General features: G+C 33.8%; 2 protein-coding genes across 5 annotated transcripts in view; both read left to right on the top strand.

Moving 5' to 3' along the window:
• LOC128245015 (deoxynucleoside triphosphate triphosphohydrolase SAMHD1-like) overlaps positions 1–1,038 on the top strand; it is a 28,337-nt gene extending 27,299 nt beyond the window's left edge. For 3 of the 4 annotated variants that reach the window (XM_052963209.1, XM_052963207.1, XM_052963208.1), the window contains one exon: positions 1–1,037. In XM_052963209.1, the coding sequence (XP_052819169.1) occupies positions 1–22 (22 nt within the window). In that variant the 3' untranslated portion in view covers positions 23–1,037. The other variant, XR_008263037.1, reaches the window with a different exon arrangement.
• A 2,592-nt stretch (positions 1,039–3,630) lies between these two features.
• Positions 3,631–18,034, top strand: LOC128245014 (thymus-specific serine protease-like). Its single transcript, XM_052963206.1, has 12 exons — positions 3,631–3,763; positions 7,696–7,841; positions 8,350–8,473; positions 9,904–10,033; positions 10,426–10,549; positions 11,551–11,676; positions 12,725–12,834; positions 13,632–13,785; positions 14,504–14,651; positions 15,334–15,519; positions 16,080–16,228; positions 16,412–18,034. Exons 1-12 carry the CDS (start codon positions 3,691–3,693, stop codon positions 16,472–16,474), a joined length of 1,533 nt encoding a protein of 510 aa, XP_052819166.1. The 5' UTR covers positions 3,631–3,690; the 3' UTR covers positions 16,475–18,034.
• The last annotated feature ends 1,445 nt before the right edge of the window (positions 18,035–19,479 follow it).

Raw genomic sequence — 19,479 nt, 5'->3', positions numbered from 1 at the left:
GGAGCAGAGTAGTGACGAATAGATAAAGAGGGTGCCCTTTTGGGCAAGAAGACGATAAAGGAACCATTCTTACTTGATGTACAACACTCCAGCGCAGTGATCTCCCCTTGTCAAATATTCGATGTGTGCATAAAGTCATAAACCAAACGTTTAAAGTGGGCAATTCTGAAACTATACGTAAGGATCCAATAAATGTGCGAAACGTGCGTTTGATAAACTACAGAATATATCGTTGAGGGGATTTTTTTATTATATATCATTGAATCTTGATTAGTTGTTTGATTTATATATATTGGTGTTTTGTTGTTGCTGTTTTTAATGAGTTTAGTGTTAAAGAAGACGTTTTAAACAATTTAAATTTTCTATGAGGACTTTCTTTATATTACTGCAGATGGTAAAGATCACAAAAATGTGTATTAACTCTATATTATATAACCATAGCATACATAACGTTATTTTAGTTCGTAAGTTATTTACGTAAGCCAAGAGCTTTTTGTTAAAATTGTGTTAGCCTAGGATTCTTTCTTAAAAAAAGTATTTGTGCCAATTTATTTTGGGGTTTAGCCGAGTTTAAAACGAAAATACTCATTTTGTAATTTGATTTTTAAATGAATTAGAATATGTGTGAAAATATGACATAAAGCCGATGGTGAGGATCGAATGGAAAATTGTGCAATAACTTTTTGCAGCATTTTCGTTTACAATCGGAAGTTGAAAATTTCGTTTGTTTACAACAACAGAAAAAATCGGGTCGGCGGGTCAGAGTAAGGACAAACAAACACTCGCCATAATTCAACTCAAAAGCAAACTAAATGTAACTTCATACTTCTATTTTGTTTCGTAATTTATTCATGTTATGCAGTTAATGTTAAAATGCGAATCATTATCCGACAATTTATAGTATTTACCACATGTTATGATTAGTGATTATGTTTGTGATTTACAGGTTCCTATTATAAAATGTTTAATAAATGCAATTCAATGACATGTAAATGATAAGTGTGTAATACAGGTGAATGAAATTGGTTTTCTTTCGTTTGAAGATATAGAAACATTATCACACGTTTTCATGGGGAAAATAAAAAAACAAGTTTCATGATTAGAGGACAATATGTTAAATGTAACTTCAGTCATCGTCTGACACCAACGGTTGACATATTCCGTTACTCTCCATTTTTAGATAATAAGTCGTTTTTTAATCATTTAGCACCAAGGAAATGGCTGGTTTCGACACACATTCAAACAAAGAAATGTGAACGAAATAGTCCACAGGTAATGTATGGAGAGAAACGGAATGGCTTAGCCATTGGCATTCGACAATGACCTCTGAGAGAACCATAACTACAGTTTCAAAATTTATATTATGGTAATCTTTACGTGACTGGGAATGGCAGTCACTTATAAGTTTTTCAACTCCTGTCGTATTCGCATTTAAAAACACATTAAGTCGTACCGGGACGTACGACAGGGCCATGCGTAATGTCATTGCCAACTTTGGGGGATCTAGTGTAGCGAAAGTGCGTAGAGTTATACAGGGGAAAATAGTAAAACAGTTGTTATGAATTAGTCTTTCATTCGATCAATTTACTTCATACAAATATGTTTGGAGCACTTCCACGGAGTGTCCGTTTCGACCGTTTTTATTTATTTTTCTTGGAGTAAGTCAAATTTTGCCATAAAGTCTGGGAACCAGTGATATAAGAAGGCTGACTATATACTAGATTGCATCTTTTCATATTTCTGGTCGAAAATTGGTGTATCATGTTACTAACGCTTAAAGAAAAAATATATTCCGTCTTTCGAACAAAATGAGATCTTTTCTATTGTAAATTCTAATCTATGACTGAATTTAAGACATTGATGCCAAAATCAGTTGATTTTCAGACAAAAAAATGACAAAACTGTCAATCTGTGAACGTACATCTTAAAGATGAGAGTTTTTGTTTTTATTCTATGAATTCGAATTTTGCATTTTGGTCCCTTTTATGCTTTTGTCGGTCACCCAAAGTAACATTACAAGAATTTACAAGAAGGAGCTAAACAGTTTTATTCTATTTTATTTGTATAGACATCCGATAGCTTAGCTTCCAGCGGATTTCGATGCAGATGTTTTTTTTCTTTCTTCAAATGCAGTCTTCGAAAAAGAAATGAATTTGAAAATATATTTCGGTGCTTTTTGAATACTTATGCAAATTTAGTAGAATATCGATAACCGGGAACGATAAAATTTCTGTGTATTAAACTGTGCGATGTGGGTTTTATTGCCCCTCCTGCTGCGTGATCTCAGTCGGGTAGGAATAATCGGCTTGTAATTCATCGGGTATAGAATGTGCAAATAAGTTTGTTATATAAAGTTAAAAATTCATTTCGCTCTTCGTTCGATCTGCAAATAAATTGTGATTTATGCTTGGCTGCATTTTTTATTATTATTATTATTTCAAATAGTAATATTCGATGTGAGACAGTTATACAGTTTTTTATCAGGATTTATGGTTTCTGAGATGTTTAATAGTTCAAATGTATCGAAGTATATCGTTACACAAAGGTATATTGTAAATACAATTAATTTGATACTGTACTTAGCGTTTACATTCGTATCGTAAAAAACTGAATAAACAGCATACATGTAAAAGGTAATACTCAACATATGCTACTATGCTGATGCCAATCGAAACACCTCGACTTTTTCCATCGAAAACAACGAAACGGATAGTGCTGATATACGTGTTTGGAAAAACGACAGATTAACGTGATACGTTTTTTTTTCAACATGGCGTGTCTTATTTTAACTGTGTCATTGATCTACATATGATAAACACCGAAACCATATCAGTCTGTTCTGGTTATAGGGACGACTTTTTTGCTCATACATTGTACCAAGTATTCGTTCACCTTGTAAAATCATGGTTTTGCAATATTATTATGATTTCATATTGTGCAAATGATTGTATGTGTTTAAATGAAGCAGCAAAGTATAAAAATAAGTGTTTATTTTCTGAAAATGACCAATCTATCACCAGCAGTACCGTTATTGCAACAAGTTGCGCCGTAAATTATAAAACACGTACTGGTAAGGAACCCTTTTGGCCCGAAAATGGAGGTCATTCATGAAAATAAAAACTAGAACACTTAACATGTTCGAATATAATTTCCCAGCGCGAACGTTATGCTCCTGATCCAACATCAGTACAATACTATTTATAACAAATGTGTGTGTATGAATTCTATTTGCCAAACGTACTCATCAAAATCTGCTGAAACGAAATTATACTGAACCAAAATTCGCCCACCCTGGAAAAGTTTGATTGTACTGTATAAAAAAAATCTCTAGAAATGTTCCCGATTGACAACAACGTATTTGATTTATTTCTATTTTATATGAAAGTGAACATGTTGCTCTGTTTACTGGGAGTATAATTTTTGTTATTGGTCCCATGATTATTATTATTCCGTTTAAAATTGATGTACAATTTGGTTTGCACACAATTATTATCAACATTTGAAAAATACCTTCCGCGATAGGTGCTAATGGTGTCATCAATAAACGTTATGTATATCGGTACGGAGGGACGGTACGAATTTAGTACGAGTAATAGTAAAACTCAAAAATCACATGACTTACAATCACATGTGAAGGATCACGTGATGTAAACAGACTGGCCGGCGAAGACATTACAGTTACGTGCAAAAATGAAATTTGGTTGCACATTTTGTGTTCTACTGTCAGTAGTATGTGTCAGTTATGTCATAGAAGCGATTAAAGGTTTGTTTTACCTATTTTGGACGGATTACCTGTTAAGAACAGAAGAATAACCAGTAAAGCATATTTATCGGAGACAAGTGTATATTTAACTATAATAATCTGTGATATAACTTTATGAGATATTTGGTTTGTTACTATGACATATATATATACACGAATAAATCTATCTATCTATCTATCTAAGTTCATAGGTTTTCGGATTAAGTAATTCGGACACTGCTTAAGGCCAAGCCCAAATAATGTTGCAGTTCCTGTTACATAAACAGACAACCGAATGTGATGAACTGCCCAGAAATATGGCTCTGCATCATACAGTGTCTGTGGTGAATGTAGGACTAAGTGAACCACTTCCCAAGTGAACCAGGACTAAGTGAACCACTTGGTGAGACGAAGTGAACCATCTATATGTTATATAGGGAATATTGTCTTAATGTTATATTATGTTATATTATGTTTTAGAGTTTATTTTCCCGGTTATAAATGATTTAATAGGTAATGAGAATAAATTGTTTATCATATCAAAGTGTTTAATTATTAGAAGTTTGTATTTTGATATAACAATGTTTTGAAAAAAGAAAAGAAAAATGAACAACAAAATTCGTTTTTATTTAATCCTTATAATGAATATATTATCAATACATCCTACTTTGTTGAATTTTATTCCATATATGTTAAAAAAATCTCTATGTTTATTATTTACACCTCAATCATCTCCCAAAAACAAATAAGTACATACATGAAGGGCAGTCCTTCAACTTCCATGTAAATAAATTTAAATTCGTTGCTACATGATTATGCAATAACTTTTTTATTTTAACTATTGTTTGACTTTATTATCCACAATGAACAATATAGTGCCAAGAGTTCCAGCGAATATGCTCTTGTAAACGTCGATCCAAATAACCATGAATGTAATTTATTGATTTGTAATAAATAATTTATGTTACTATCATACAGTGAAAACAGCTAATATTTTAATTGTCATGAAGCTTAAAAGTCTAAGGTTTCATGCCTTTTCAATTTCTAACAGCTAAATAAACATCTTTAACTGTGTAACAAATGTGTGAAGTATTGCATTCAAATGGCGATAATTACTAGTTATTATCACCTTTCAGGCAGTGTGCCATCACACAATAGCCACTATATAATGCATATGTGGTTCACTTGGTCCTGAAATGGTACACTTAGGAACTGGTTCACTTGTGAAATGGTTCACTTCGTCCTGCACCCGTCTGTGGTTACATACTGTAGTGTGTGGGGGTTAGAACCAGGTGCCTGGTTAGTCTTTCTAAAATGGTGTCCAGGCTTTTTTCTTTATTTATGTTTAGCCTGGCTAAACATCATTAAAAAAGAAGCCTGGACGGCATTTTAGAACGACCAGGTGCCTAGTTAGCTCAGTTGGTTAGAATGCTAGTGTTTCGGCAGTTATGGGTTCAAGCCCCACACCAGGTGAATTTTTCCTCCCAGGTTTATTTTATTTGTGCCAGAAGTAAACGGCAGTAGTGCCCTGATCGCTCTTCCTTGGAAATACCATCTCTGAAGAACTTAAATGGAAAATGCATATCAACAACATATTCAAGAAAGCATACGGTGTACTGGGATTTCTCTGCCTTTACCTTTGCCAATGCTTCATACCCTGCAGATAGATGGCCTACCATTAGTGCAAACTTAACTATGGAAGCGTCATCTGGGATCCCTACCTAAGATGTGACATCGACCTCCTAAAACACATACAACGCATGGGTGCTTGATTAATCACTGGTGACAACAAGCCAAGAGGGTTGCGTTTCAAAAATGCTGTAAAACCTTGAATTTAACAGCCTACAGGAGAAACACAGGCACTTGAAGTTGACGTTGACCTTTATAAAAACTCATTCTTTGAGAGAACAGCTTTTGGGTAGCATTATAGTACATTTTGATTCAGTGATTTGTTTAAAATGTCATGAACAAAAAATGATTAAGCACACTCCCTCCCTGTGGTGTTAAAACCAGTATTGGATCCACAACATATCGGAATCATTGAGATTCAGTTTCATACTCCATCTATACAAAAAACTGATAGGAAATATACAGTCAAAAATTATCACCCAATCATAGATGTGCCCCACTGAACAATACACCATGTATATAGGTGGTTCACTTATATAATCAAATGGTTACAAACTGGGACATGTATACATTGGATTTCATACAGTTACAAACTTGACATACATTGGACTCTATACAGTCAGCTATAATTTGGGACACATGCAATGTATGTCCCAATTTGTTACTGTATAAGAGGCAAATGTTTGTCCTGATTTCTTAACTGTATTTTAATAGTCCAATTTATAACTCAATTTGAATCCATTGTATTGTCGAGTAAATTGCATTTAAATAAAAACAAACTTACAACGCATTTATTCATAATAAATAAATATTGACATTTAATTTAAAACAAACCACTATAACATCAGCCCATTCAACAATGATTTCTTCAAAAAAAATTCTTTTAAATAAAAAATTTTTTTATTGAAGTTTGGGAAACAAATATCTAAAAATTGGGGGAAAATAGTTTTCCCACCAGTGTTGATGTTGGCACCCCTCCCCTTAAATCATTCAAGTTTACTTTTTGTACAATATAGGAGAAAAAAAGTAATAAAATACACCCAAATTGCACCATTTCCCATAGAAATTGCTGAAATTTTCTTAGGGAATATATGTATATCCCCAAACCACCCTGCCAACACTTTAAACCAAATAAATTTCAGTTCTGAGGGAACGGCGCAAGTCAAAAGGTCACACTGTAAGTTACTACCCATCTAACGTTGAATCCTGGATCCACCCCTGAAAGGTCTATGTTTTGGAGTTCTCCAGCTGAAAATCTGTTTCAGATTAATACATATAACTGAAGAATGCTTGGTCCAAATGACCTCAAACTTGTTGAAAAGCTTCAGATGTCATAAAAATCTGGGCTAATAACAAAGCAAAAAATAGCTGCATTGCATTCACCATTATATAAATGACTATGGATGCAACAAGTGTGCAAAGACCTACACCATGCACATTACGAACTAAGAGGTCTGTTAGAAAAAGCTGCAGGGTATCACACCCTAATCTTCTTGAGTCTCTAAGTGTTTCTTCAACTCTGCTTAATTCTGGATGTGACTGGACTTAGGAACTACCTGGCATACTACATGTACATGTCCTTCTTCTCTGTTTTTTTAGCTTAATCGTTGAAAGCTGTTGTTCTTTTAACTTAAATGTTGAAAGTTGTTGTACTTTTAGCTTAATTGTTGTTCTTTTAGCTTAATTGTTGAAAGCTGTTGTTCTTTTAGCTTAATTGTTGAAAGCTGTTGTTCTTTTAACTTAATTGTTGAAAGCTGTTGTTCTTTTAGCTTAATTGTTGAAAGTTGTTGTTCTTTTAGCTTAATTGTTGAAAGCTGTTGTTCTTTTAGCTTAATTGTTGAAAGCTGTTGTTCTTTTAGCTTAATTGTTGAAAGCTGTTGTTCTTTTAACTTAATTCTTGAAAGCTGTTGTTCTTTTAGCTTAATTGTTGAAAGCTGTTGTTCTTTTAGCTTAATTGTTGAAAGCTGTTGTTCTTTTAGCTTAATTGTTGAAAGCTGTTGTTCTTTTAGCTTAATTGTTGAAAGCTGTTGTTCTTTTAGCTTAATTGTTGAAAGCTGTTGTTCTTTTAGCTTAATTGTTGAAAGCTGTTGTTCTTTTAGCTTAATTGTTGAAAGCTGTTGTTCTTTTAGCTTAATTGTTGAAAGTTGTACATTCCCAAAGAATTTCAAAATCAATAAAGTCAGCTTCTCAATTTGCAATTTTTAAGATTATTTTCTCCAAAATTCATAAACAAGAACAGAGACTTTCATACAATTCATGATTTTCTAGTGGCATTGTCTATTAATGATGTATTCACATGTTATTTATAATTTCATCTGTTATAGGTAACCGCTTCTGGAAAATCAGGGAAAGGGTGGAGGAACACAGACGAAAACATGCAGACGCTGTTATTGCTGCTCGGCATAGGTCGAGTCCAGTAAAGACATTCTTCATCGAACAACCCCTAGATCACTTTAACGCAATTTCTAAGGTAGGTTTGGCCCATTTAGTTCAAAATTTGTTTGTAACATAATTACGATCATGCTTAACTTGATACACATGCCGTGATTCAACAAATGTTGTATGTGTAGTATAAATACAAGAAATAGGTTCCATATAAGACGGTGGCCTATCCTAGTTTTTGTGGCAAAACTCTTGGCTGTCAACCCAGGGGTCAAAGATTTGATTCCCAACTAAGCACTTAAACTACTGACTGTCTTCGAGGAGGGGAATTAACACTCGGAGTTCTGTGTGTCAGTGTATACATTGGTGCTACCCAAGCAAGGGTAGCTCTAACCAGCATGGCATTTTGTTTGTGCACTAATCCCACAATCTTACAGGAGTAATATATTCACTGGGGCCAACACCCATGCCTATGTATTGGTGTCCCAAAATATTAAAACATACATCCCCTTTTATAAGGCTTGTTTCATTATCTTAAAGTGTGTACATTAATTGACTGGTATGATATTATATATGATGTTTTATTTGTCACTCAGGGACTGGGAAAGACCTACAAGCAGCGTTACTATGTGAACGCCGAGTTCTGGTTTGGTAACAAGAGCCCAGTGTTTCTGTTCATTGGAGGAGAAGGGACTCTCACCTCTAGAGATGTGGAAATTGGTCAGTATGAAGGAGGGGATTTTGCCTTTTGTTGTTTCGCATTGTATGTATTCTATGATATAGATAAAGCTTTGACAAGTAGAAATAGGCATTCTCTATGATAAAAACAAACTCATAAAAACAAAGCTTTAACAAGCAGAAATGATATAATGAAAGCTTTGACAAGTAGAAATATGTATTTTCTATGATATAATGAAAGCTTTATCAAGCAGTGTTATGAAAGCTTTATCAAGCAGAAATATGTATTTTCTATGATGTAATTAAAAGTTTAACAAGCAGAAATATGTATTTTCTATGATATAATGAAAAGTTTATCAAGCAGTGTTATGAAAGCTTTATCAAGCAGAAATATGTATTTTCTATGATGTAATTAAAAGTTTAACAAGCAGAAATATGTATTTTCTATGATATAATGAAAAGTTTATCAAGCAGTGTTATGAAAGCTTTATCAAGCAGAAATATGTATTTTCTATGATGTAATTAAAAGTTTAACAAGCAGAAATATGTATTTTCTATGATATAATGAAAAGTTTATCAAGCAGTGTTATGAAAGCTTTATCAAGCAGAAATATGTACTTTCTATGATGTAATTAAAAGTTTAACAAGCAGAAATATGTATTTTCTATGATATAATGAAAGCTTTATCAAGCAGTGTTATGAAAGCTTTATCAAGCAGAAATATGTATTTTCTATGATATAATGAAAGCTTTATCAAGCAGAAATATGTGTTTTCTATGATGTTATTAAAAGTTTAACAAGCAGAAATATGTATTTTCTATGATGTAATGAAAAGTTTAACAAGCAGAAATATGTATTTTCTATGATGTAATTAAAAGTTTAACAAGCAGAAATATGTATTTTCTATGATGTAATTAAAGCTTTATCAAGCAGAAATATGTATTTTCTATGATATAATGAAAGCTTTAACAAATTTTTCATGATATAATTAAAGCTTTATCAAGTAGAAATATGTATTTTCCACGATATAATTAAAGCTTAAACAAGCAGGAATACATGTATGTCTGTTCAATGATATCAATCCTTAACAAACAGAAATAATTCCAATTGTTATTATTTTCAATTGTCAGTTATGAACATCCTGCCACATATATTTTCCTTTTATTTGCATGCTGTGGTTTCTAATTTTATATTTGTTGCATTGGCTGCAGGCCTTGAAACTAACATAAATTCATTATCATTATTACACTAATTGACACTTATTTTATTTATTCAATGCTTTTCTGTTCAATGGTATTGACTCATTTTGCAGAAACTGAAAAAGGGAAGTTTAGTCCCCCACCCTGACAATAGATTTGATAAATTTCACAAGGAAGAGGGAATATTAAGAGAGGGACGTAAATTATCAGATATATTTTGTTTAATTTTCTCAGAAACATAAAAGCCTAACACAAGCATTTCTTTCACTTCAGGTGAGATGTATAACTTGGGAAAAGCAAATAAGGCACTTTTGTTAGGAGTGGAACATCGCTTTTACGGAGCGAGTCTTAACGATGATGGCCTTCAGTTAGAGGAACTACAATATCTGTCAAGTCAACAGGCGTAAGTATCAGTAACAATGGTCATGACGCCAACCAACCCTGATATAAATATTTGATCCCCATGGACAAAAAAAAATGCATTTAATTTTGAATGTATACTTCATTTTATCATCATTTCTATGACAGCTCTAGTTGCAATCAAATTGAAATAAATAAGGGCTTTTCCATTTAAACATATAACCCACAGGGAGAAGGCACTTTTAAAATATGACCCCCCACCACAGAAGCAAATTTACCCTTTCGGGGTCCAAATTAGCGAAAAAGGACACCCACCCATATACTATTTAAATAATTTCCTTCCCCCCGTGGGAAATATGTTTTACTGGAATAGCCCTTAGTATTAACAAACTAATTTTTGGCAAGAAAAATGATCTTCATTCTTTACTATTACAGACTTGCTGACCTGGCCACTTTTGTGCACTTTATTCGTTCGGAATATGGCATCCCAGAGTCCACACCCTGGATTTGTTTTGGTGGAAGCTACCCTGGAGCTCTGTCAGCCTGGTTTAGACTCAAGGTATTGTTGCTACAGATCATGGAAGTGTGATGTTGCCCATTGAGGGCTGAAGGTATTACTGCTACAAATCATGAAAGTGTGATCTTGCCTCTTGAGTGCTCAAGGTATTACAGCTACAAATCATGAAAGTGTGATCTTGCCTCTTGAGGGCTCAAGGTATTACAGCTACAAATCATGAAAGTGTGATGTTGCCTCTTGAGGGCTCAAAGTATTACTGCTACAAATCATGAAAGTGTGATGTTGCATCTTGAGGGCTCAAGGTATTACTGCTACAAATCATGAAAGTGTGACGTTGCTTCTTGAGGGCTGATAAAAAACATTCAAGTTTTGATTCAATATTTTGATCAGTTCATTTGATTTGTGGTGCGTTTTCCAATTCATTTCAATTCCAATTCAATTCATTTGAATACTGTGGGATAACAAGCTTTTACAGCCCTCATTTACTGGTTTGGTGGGTATGTCAAACTCTTGATTTGCACACTTGAGGGTTATTTCTAAAGATTTATTGTACACTACGCTACTCTGCCAGTAGGGCTTTTACAAAGTTTCTAAAGTTTTAAGTGAGGTGTATTAATTTTAATACCCTCAGTTAATGGCTGGGGTAGGGGCACCATTGAGGGCCATTACCAATTTATTTAGTCTTAAAGACGCACTCTTACTCCCAAATGAGATTTACCACAATTAATAAAATTGCTTTAATATACCAAAAAGGATAAATAAATATCGAAAACAATGGTTCTTATAAAGGATACCCAGTTTGATATGAAAGAAGGGTGCAGAAAACACATTTTTTACCTTATGAGATGATAGAAGATCACTGTAAATCTTTTAGCACTCACCAGTCAGGGTTACAATCTTGTTATCAGTAATTAATATATTTCACAAATGCATTGTTAAGAGAGTAGTTGAAGGTTTATCACTCAAAATATATATTTGTTATACATGTGTATATATTGATTTTGCATAAGAGTGTCACTTAAAGTCAAGTTTATTAATTTCAGTATCCTCAGTTAGTGGCAGGAGCTGTTGCATCGTCTGCACCAGTGAGGGCTGTTACAAACTTTGAAGGCTATAATGATGTAGTTGCTAAAAGTCTAAGCAACCCAGTAGTTGGAGGATCACCAGAGGTCTGAACTGTTTTAAGTTTTAGTTTATTTATAGTTTCATTAGCGCAAACCTTGTTATCTGCCCTGTAAAGATTACTATGATTTACCCTTTTACATTATAAGTCATAAGCAATAGAAAGGATTTGTGTCTCTTTCTTAGGTTAATGTACTTTGGTCATATTGAAAAATATGTATTAAATTCTTCAAAAAGTGTAAAAAAAAGTTGTAATTTCTGAAAAAACTTATGCTTTGAAATAGACTTATTTTTAAAAATTATGATAACTTAAATTGTTTTCATTTGATATTTAACATTTAGAATCATACTTTTCACCTGACGCAATAATATTTACAAGATCATTGAGGAAATTGGCAGTCTTGATGAAGATAGTAATTTATTATAAGCCCCTGAATGTGGGCCTATTAAAGTCCCATCATACGTCAATCTGTCCCGGATGTTTACAGGTTGTAACATTGTCATGCACAGTTCGATTTTGAAATAACCAGGCATATATGCTAGGCACACAAAGGCGACTTGTCACATGCACAACCCTCCACCAACACCTTGAAGGTCAAGGTCAGACGTTAATCCTTATGGTATGCAGCATATATGCACATATATAGAGGAAAGGTGGTCGTGTCTGGGCTGTATATTTGTCATGCACTGTGAGATTTTGAATTTACTGATTTGAATAGCATTTCCTTACCTCGAATGTAAAAGTCACTCTTAGGTGTCTATGCATATGGAATGCTGCATATATGCACATAGAGTATAGGTGGTTGTGTCTGGGCTGTAATTTTGTCCAAAACATTGTGTTTTTTTAATAACCTTGCAGTGATCTTTGGCAATTATGTGTCCTGTGCAAGACTCATTTCACTAACTTGAAGGTCAAGGTCACCCTCAATGGTTAATCATTATGGAATACTGCATGGTGTTATGAGTCACACATACATTGTTGAGTTATTTAGTGTTAGGCATTGTGATTATAAAAGTATTATTAGTGTTGTCAGTGTTATATGTTTTGCTACTGGACTCGTCCCTATAGTTTTGATTGTTTTATTCTCTTTCCAGTGTCTGGATGCAGTACGGACAGCATTTAGTGTCATAGATTCCATGATAGATAACGGCAAAACTGATCAACTGAAGGAGGATTTTCTATCCTGTAACCACTTAATGATGAAGTAAGGCTTATCTTATCCTTGAAAATGTTGAAAGAACTGATTTTAAGCTTTTCTGTTTTTTAAAAACTTGTAAAAACCTTAATCCCGGCCATAATTAAAAAAAGCATTTTAGTATGTTGAGTAATTAAGCATGAAACTTTGTACAAATGTTACCAGTGACAATATGTGCATGTGTAAAGGCCCATGACTATGGCTTGAAAAATAGATTTGTCATGCCCCTTTATTGAATGAGAAATAAAAAATTTAAGTGTAGGAAAGTTCAGGATTTATTCTGAATTCTGGATTGAGAGCTTTATAGCTTTTTAACTGTATTGTTCAGTTGCAAATATTGTATTTTTTTGCTTTAAACCTGCTCTCTCACAGATTGAATGTTTTGACAATTTTTTTTAATTTTGTCTTTGAACGAGCCAATTTTTGTAAAATTCCATGGAAACCAGTTATAATGCTGACATAAAATTAAAGCGCATATTTTTATATTAAGTTTAAAAATTAATGTTTTATGCATTTTTTAAACGGTTTAAGGCATAAAACATTAATTTTCTAATAGATTGGAAATTTTCTATTAGCAATGTTATATGATTGATTGGCAAAAAATTTTGCAAAAATTAGCTCTTTCAAAGACAAAAAATAAAAATGATATATCTGTGAGAGTGCAGCTTTAACAGTTGCATGAAAAACAGAAGGAAATACTTAAACCGAATATAAATGATAAATATAGTGCACAATACAGAATTATTTCAATATAAGAAAAAAAATATTGAAGTTATTTTTTTATTAATATTTTTTCTATATTTTAGAGAGGACCAAGTACAGTTTGTCACGAATTTGGCCGGCAATATCATGGGAGTAGTCCAGTATAACAACGAAATTCCGGGCCAGAACATCTCTCATGTGTGTGATGTCATGCTCTCAGCCAGCAACCCGTACTCAAATCTGATTAAACTAAACAAGGTAAACCTACTTATCTAACTATGATATAATATCTATTCTTAATATGGGCTTTCCCATATTGACATGCAGGAGGTCGTTTTGGGGGTTATTTCGTCGATTTTAGGACTAACGATGCTTAAACCAACTGAAACATGTAAAAATGCACCCTATTTTACTGTGTCTGCTACCATTTTATTTCCAGGGAACATTGTGGCATCTTTTTTATATCCCACTGCCCTATTGAACTTTGGCGGGTTGGTACAAGAAATGTTATGAACAATAAATCTTTGGTTCTTGACATGCGACCAATTAGTCTTATTATGAAAATTACAGTTCATAGTGATGGTAGTACAAGGTCATTGTAGCTGTCTATTTGTTTCAGTGTCCATCAAAGGTCATTGTAGCTGTCTATTTGTTTCAGTGTCCATCAAAGGTCATTGTAGCTGTCTATTTGTTTCAGTGTCCATCAAAGGTCATTGTAGCTGTATATTTGTATCAGTGTCCATCAAAGCCTTAATTCTTCTTGGATAGAAGTTTAGACTTCCAAGCAATACAAAACTTGGAATTTACATGAACAAAAACATAATAGGAAGATGATATGTTTTCATATAGTTCGTGACCTTGGCTCAACGCTTTGCAATTCCCATGAAATATAAAAAAGACAGTAGTAAATAGTGGCCCAGCACAGAGACAAATAAGTAAAGATCATTTTGAAAAAAAAAATTGTGTTTTTTCACAGGAGATGCTGTTAGAATCAAACGAGACATGCGTAGACAATTGTTTCATGAACTACACACGCACAATGAGTAATACAACGGTGGACAGGAATGCCACCGGGGCTGGCATTCGTCAGTGGACGTTTCAGACATGTTCCCAGTTTGGATACTGTATGTATAAAAGCTGCACTCTCACAGATTAACCATTTTGACAACGTTTTATTTTTTTGTCTTGGAATAAACCATTTTTCACGAGAATGTCTGTTACCCAGTAATAAAAGACTACTGACAAAAGACCAGATCACACTTTCCTTTTTTACATTCAAAAAATGATGTTTTATGCCGAAAAATTCATTATTTTAAAAGCAGTAGTAACGCTATTAGCCATAAAACATTCATGTATATATAATAAAATATATGATTACTGCAAACTGATCTTTTGTCAGCAGTCTTAAAATTATCATCGGTTGCCAGACATTTACACAAAAACTACTTCCAAAATAATGCATTTATGGAAAATATTAATTACTGGTAACAAGAGAGTAACTGTATATTTAATAGCTGAAAATGCACAAATATTAAATGACTGTCCTCTCAAAAGGTAGAAATACTGTGTTGTCTGCACCTTTCTTTCAAATTAAACATGGTATCCTTCATAAGAATCATTGTTGTTTTTTATATTTATTCATTCTTTTAGGTAAATTTAAACAATTGTGTAAATTGTGGTACATCTTATATGGGAGTAAGAGTGCATCTTTAAGTTCTGGTTAGGATTTAAACATAGTTTATTTGTGGTCAGACCCTTTGAATGGTTCAAAACAAGCAACAGAAAATATGTTATTCTTATTTTCAGATCAAACATGCGACAAAAACACGTCCTGCCCGTTCTCCAAGTTAATGTCACTTGATTTCAGTGACCTTCAAATATGCCAGAAAGTGTTCAAAATAAATGAAGAGGATGTCTTCTCAAATGTCCAGTTCTCGAATGATTACTATGGTGCAAATCACACAGCTCAATCCAACATTGTTTTTGTGAATGGTATGAATTTTCTATGAATTGTTTTATTTATTGTAATTTCTTCATTGGCTGGTATTGTGATAGCCTTGATGTCATCATTAGAAGGCATTGTGATAGCCCTGGTGTCATCCGTGGCTGGTATTGTGTAATCCCTGAGGTCATCATTGGTTGACATTGTGTTATCCATGATGTCATCATTGGCTGGTATTGTGATAGCCCTGATGTCATCATTGGTTGACATTGTGATAGCCCAGATGTCATCATTGGTTGACATTGTGATAGCCCTGATGTCATCATAAGCAGGCATTGTGATAGCCCTGATGTCATCATAGGCAGGCAATGTGATATTGCTGACATCATCATTGACTGGCATTGTGATAGCCCTGATGTCATCATTTGGAGGCATTGTGTTAGCCCTGATGTTATCATTGGCAGGCATTGTGTTAGCCTTTATGTTATCATTGGTAGGCATTGTGATAGCCCTGATGCCATCATTGGCAGGCATTGTGATAGCCTTTTATGTCATCACATGAAACTTTACAGTGCTAATACACCAAAAAATTATCAAAACTTTTTTGTAGGTAACATTGACCCTTGGCATTATTTGAGTATTCTGGCTGACCAAGAAATGTACCGCAACGTTGCTGTGTTCATTGATGGAACGGCCCACTGCGCAGATTTGGGCTCCTCAAAGCCCACTGACCCAGAGTCTTTGACTGATGCTCGTATGGTAAGGTTTTGTTTTTTAAAGTGGTATCACCATAGCCTTGGTATCATCATTGCCTTTTCATAAGTGCTATTGTTTTCGGTGTGTATATAAAGTTAGCTTCATACAAGATATCAGAACCATTTTAAACTCACTTTTTCAGATTAGTATTATATATAATTATGTATTCTGTTTTTTTTGTTTCAGGCAATTGCCAGATATGTAACTCAGTTTCTGGATCTGGCCTACGCTTCTGTTTCCATGCACTAAGGTGATCCGAAATCAAGTGCTGGATTCCTGCATGTTCCAGGGAGATACACAAGCCATATGGCTATATTTTAATTTTTTACATTGAAAAATATCACAGTTGAATATCATTATTATAATGATAATGCTTTCTTCTGATAAATATCAATACTTATGGATTGCTGGTTCAAAGATTGTAAGGGGGAGGACAACCCCTGGACTCCCACTCTCTCCAGAATTCTTGATTTATCTGCTGTCATGTGCCATAATTCCTCTTGGAAAAAATGCCTTTTTGGGCATTGGTTAACACTTTATTATCATATGTATGATGACAAGGAAACTTTTGTTTTCCATGTTTTATCCAGATTTTTTTAAGTTTTACTAAATATGGTTGTTAGTCGAATGAAAAATAGCATTATTTACAATTAAGGAAAAATGTCTTAATTTTGATGTGTGGTGACTCCATATTATTTTGGTATTGTGTGGAATTATTATACAGATAACGGTTATAATATTGCTAAGACTTGTTTTGACATGGAAAGATTGAACAATTTAACAATTCACTGCCAAATTCATTTGAAATAAAGAACAAAAATAGTCATTTATATAACATCTAAGTAATGAGTTAGCATTATATCCTTTCAATTCATACCAGGGCTGGTATTCAATATTGGACTAAACTTGGATCAAAGAACGATGTAGCTAATAGGATTACTTGTTATTAAAAACTGACCAATAGATTGAATGAAGTTACAGTAATGATGTATGATCCTAGGATTAACTAAAGTTGCATTTTGAATACTAGCAATGGCATAATGTACATATGGTCATCAGGCAACAAGATTTAACCTAAGGACAAAAATTTGATACCTTAAAGCTGCACTCTCAAAGATTTACCATTTGGACAACTTTTTTATTTTTAATCTTGGAATGAGCCTTTTTTTGGCAAAAAATACATGGTAACCAGTGAAATAAGACTGCTGACAACAAATCTGATCGCAGGTTTTCATATTCATGTTCAAAAATTGATGTTTTATGCATTTGTATTTAAGTGCAAGTAACACTTTTAGCCATTAAACATAAATTTTTGAACGGAAATATTAAATACTGTTATCTGATATTTTGTCAGCAGTCTCATATCACTGGTTTTCATATATTTATGCAAAAATTGGTTTATTTCATAACAAAATTTAAAAACCTTTTCATAACGATAACTCTGAGAGACTGCAGCTTTTAAAAGCTTCTATATATCAGGTTGATGATTTAAAGTTACAAACTTAGGTAACTTGTTAATTGGTATAATGGATAACAGCAAATTTTCGAACTGAATAGGCTGTATTATTTCTGCATTGAAATTTAACACCTCCACCATCTCCCGAAAGCTCCTGGATTACTGTTGTATGGTATTTACTAAACAAATTGTAAAAAGTTGCATCATATGTTAGGTATTATAAGTTCAAGCATTGAATTTTGCTTTTTTCTATTTTTCCTATACACTTAAAATCTGTGATAACGTTCATGTAATGTATTGATGATTTGCCGATTGCATATTATAGTGTGAAATATACATGAACCCATGAAACATATTGTTTTCACTTCTTCTTTATTACATACAAGGAATCATGTCCATCCGGCCCCAATTGCTGAGTCTTCAAGTGCCTTTTAATGGGATCAAGCTAGCTTTACTCTTTTGGTTAAAGAATAAATTGTGTTATTCACTACTTACCAAGGGTTTTAATACTTACAAAGGTTATCATTTTTAGCTCGTCTGTTTTTCGAAGAAAAAAAGTCGAGTTATTGTGATAGCCTTGGCGTCGTCGGCGTCGTCTGCGTCTGCGTCGTCGTCGTCGTCCAAAAACTTTAACCTTACCTCATAACTCAAAAACCGTTCAACATTTTCACATTAAACTTGCTACACGTGTTCCTATTAACACTATGCATGTTTATAGCAGGTCATATAATTTTGCCTTTAATTAATATTGAGTTATCCCCCCTTTTCGACTTGGAATTTCATCAGACGAGCGTTGGCACCCACTCCGCGGTGCTCTTGTTAAGATATACAGATAATCATGATAAACTTTGTTATGGTTTTAAAAACTTTATAAAATCAACATCAAGCATGTACATGTAGTTTGGCTAAAGAATTGTAGAGCATCATCATATAACTTAAAGAAATGATACATAAATATTGACTGCCTTGAGGGTGGCAGTACATATTTTCAACCTGAGGTAAATACTGTTGACTGAGGCGAAGAGAAATAATTAATGACATTTATTTTTTTACTGGAGACGAACCAAGTGTCCTTAAGTTTGGCCTATTCACCTTTTAGGGTCATTGCCTCCTTGACCTTTGACCTACTGATCTACTAGTCTTGACCAACTCACATACCAAGTATGAGGTCCAGGGACCCAAAGGATCTTCAGTTATTGAGCGAAAACCTTTTTTCAAATCCAATCCCACCCCAACCTTGAACTTCTGACCACAAATCAATAGGGGTCATCTACTGATCATGAGAACTGGCAAACCAAGTAAAAAAATTGTGGGTGCAAGTGTTATAAAGTTACGAGCTGAAACCATTGGTCACTGTGACATTGACCTTTGACCTACTAATCTCAAAATCAATAGGGATCATCTACCAAATGGCATACCAAGCATGAAGTTCCTGGGTGTAATTGTTCTTTACTTCTTGAGCAAAAACAATTTCCAATTGACCAAATCGCATACCAAATTTAAGATTCCTGGACCCAAAGCATCTTCAATTAGTAAGCAATTTTTTTTCTTCACTTAAAGGTCACTGTTACCTTGACCTTTCACCTATTGATTTGAACACCAAAAAGGGTCATCTACTGGTCATGACAAACCTGCATACCAAGTACGAAGTTCCTTGATCGAAGCCTTCTGTAGTTGATGAGTGGAAACAAAGTGTGATGCATGGTCTCAAGGTTGGACAGGGAAAAAGAAATGAGTCATCCTGTGAATGCGCAAGACTTTATTGCCCACGATTGCCTGCTTATTCGGCATGAAACCT

The sequence above is a fragment of the Mya arenaria genome, chromosome 8 (assembly GCF_026914265.1).
Source record: "Mya arenaria isolate MELC-2E11 chromosome 8, ASM2691426v1".
Lineage (NCBI taxonomy): Eukaryota > Metazoa > Mollusca > Bivalvia > Myida > Myidae > Mya > Mya arenaria.
The sequence above is the reverse complement of the archived record's forward strand: the minus strand, read 5'-3'. Positions and strand labels throughout refer to the sequence as shown.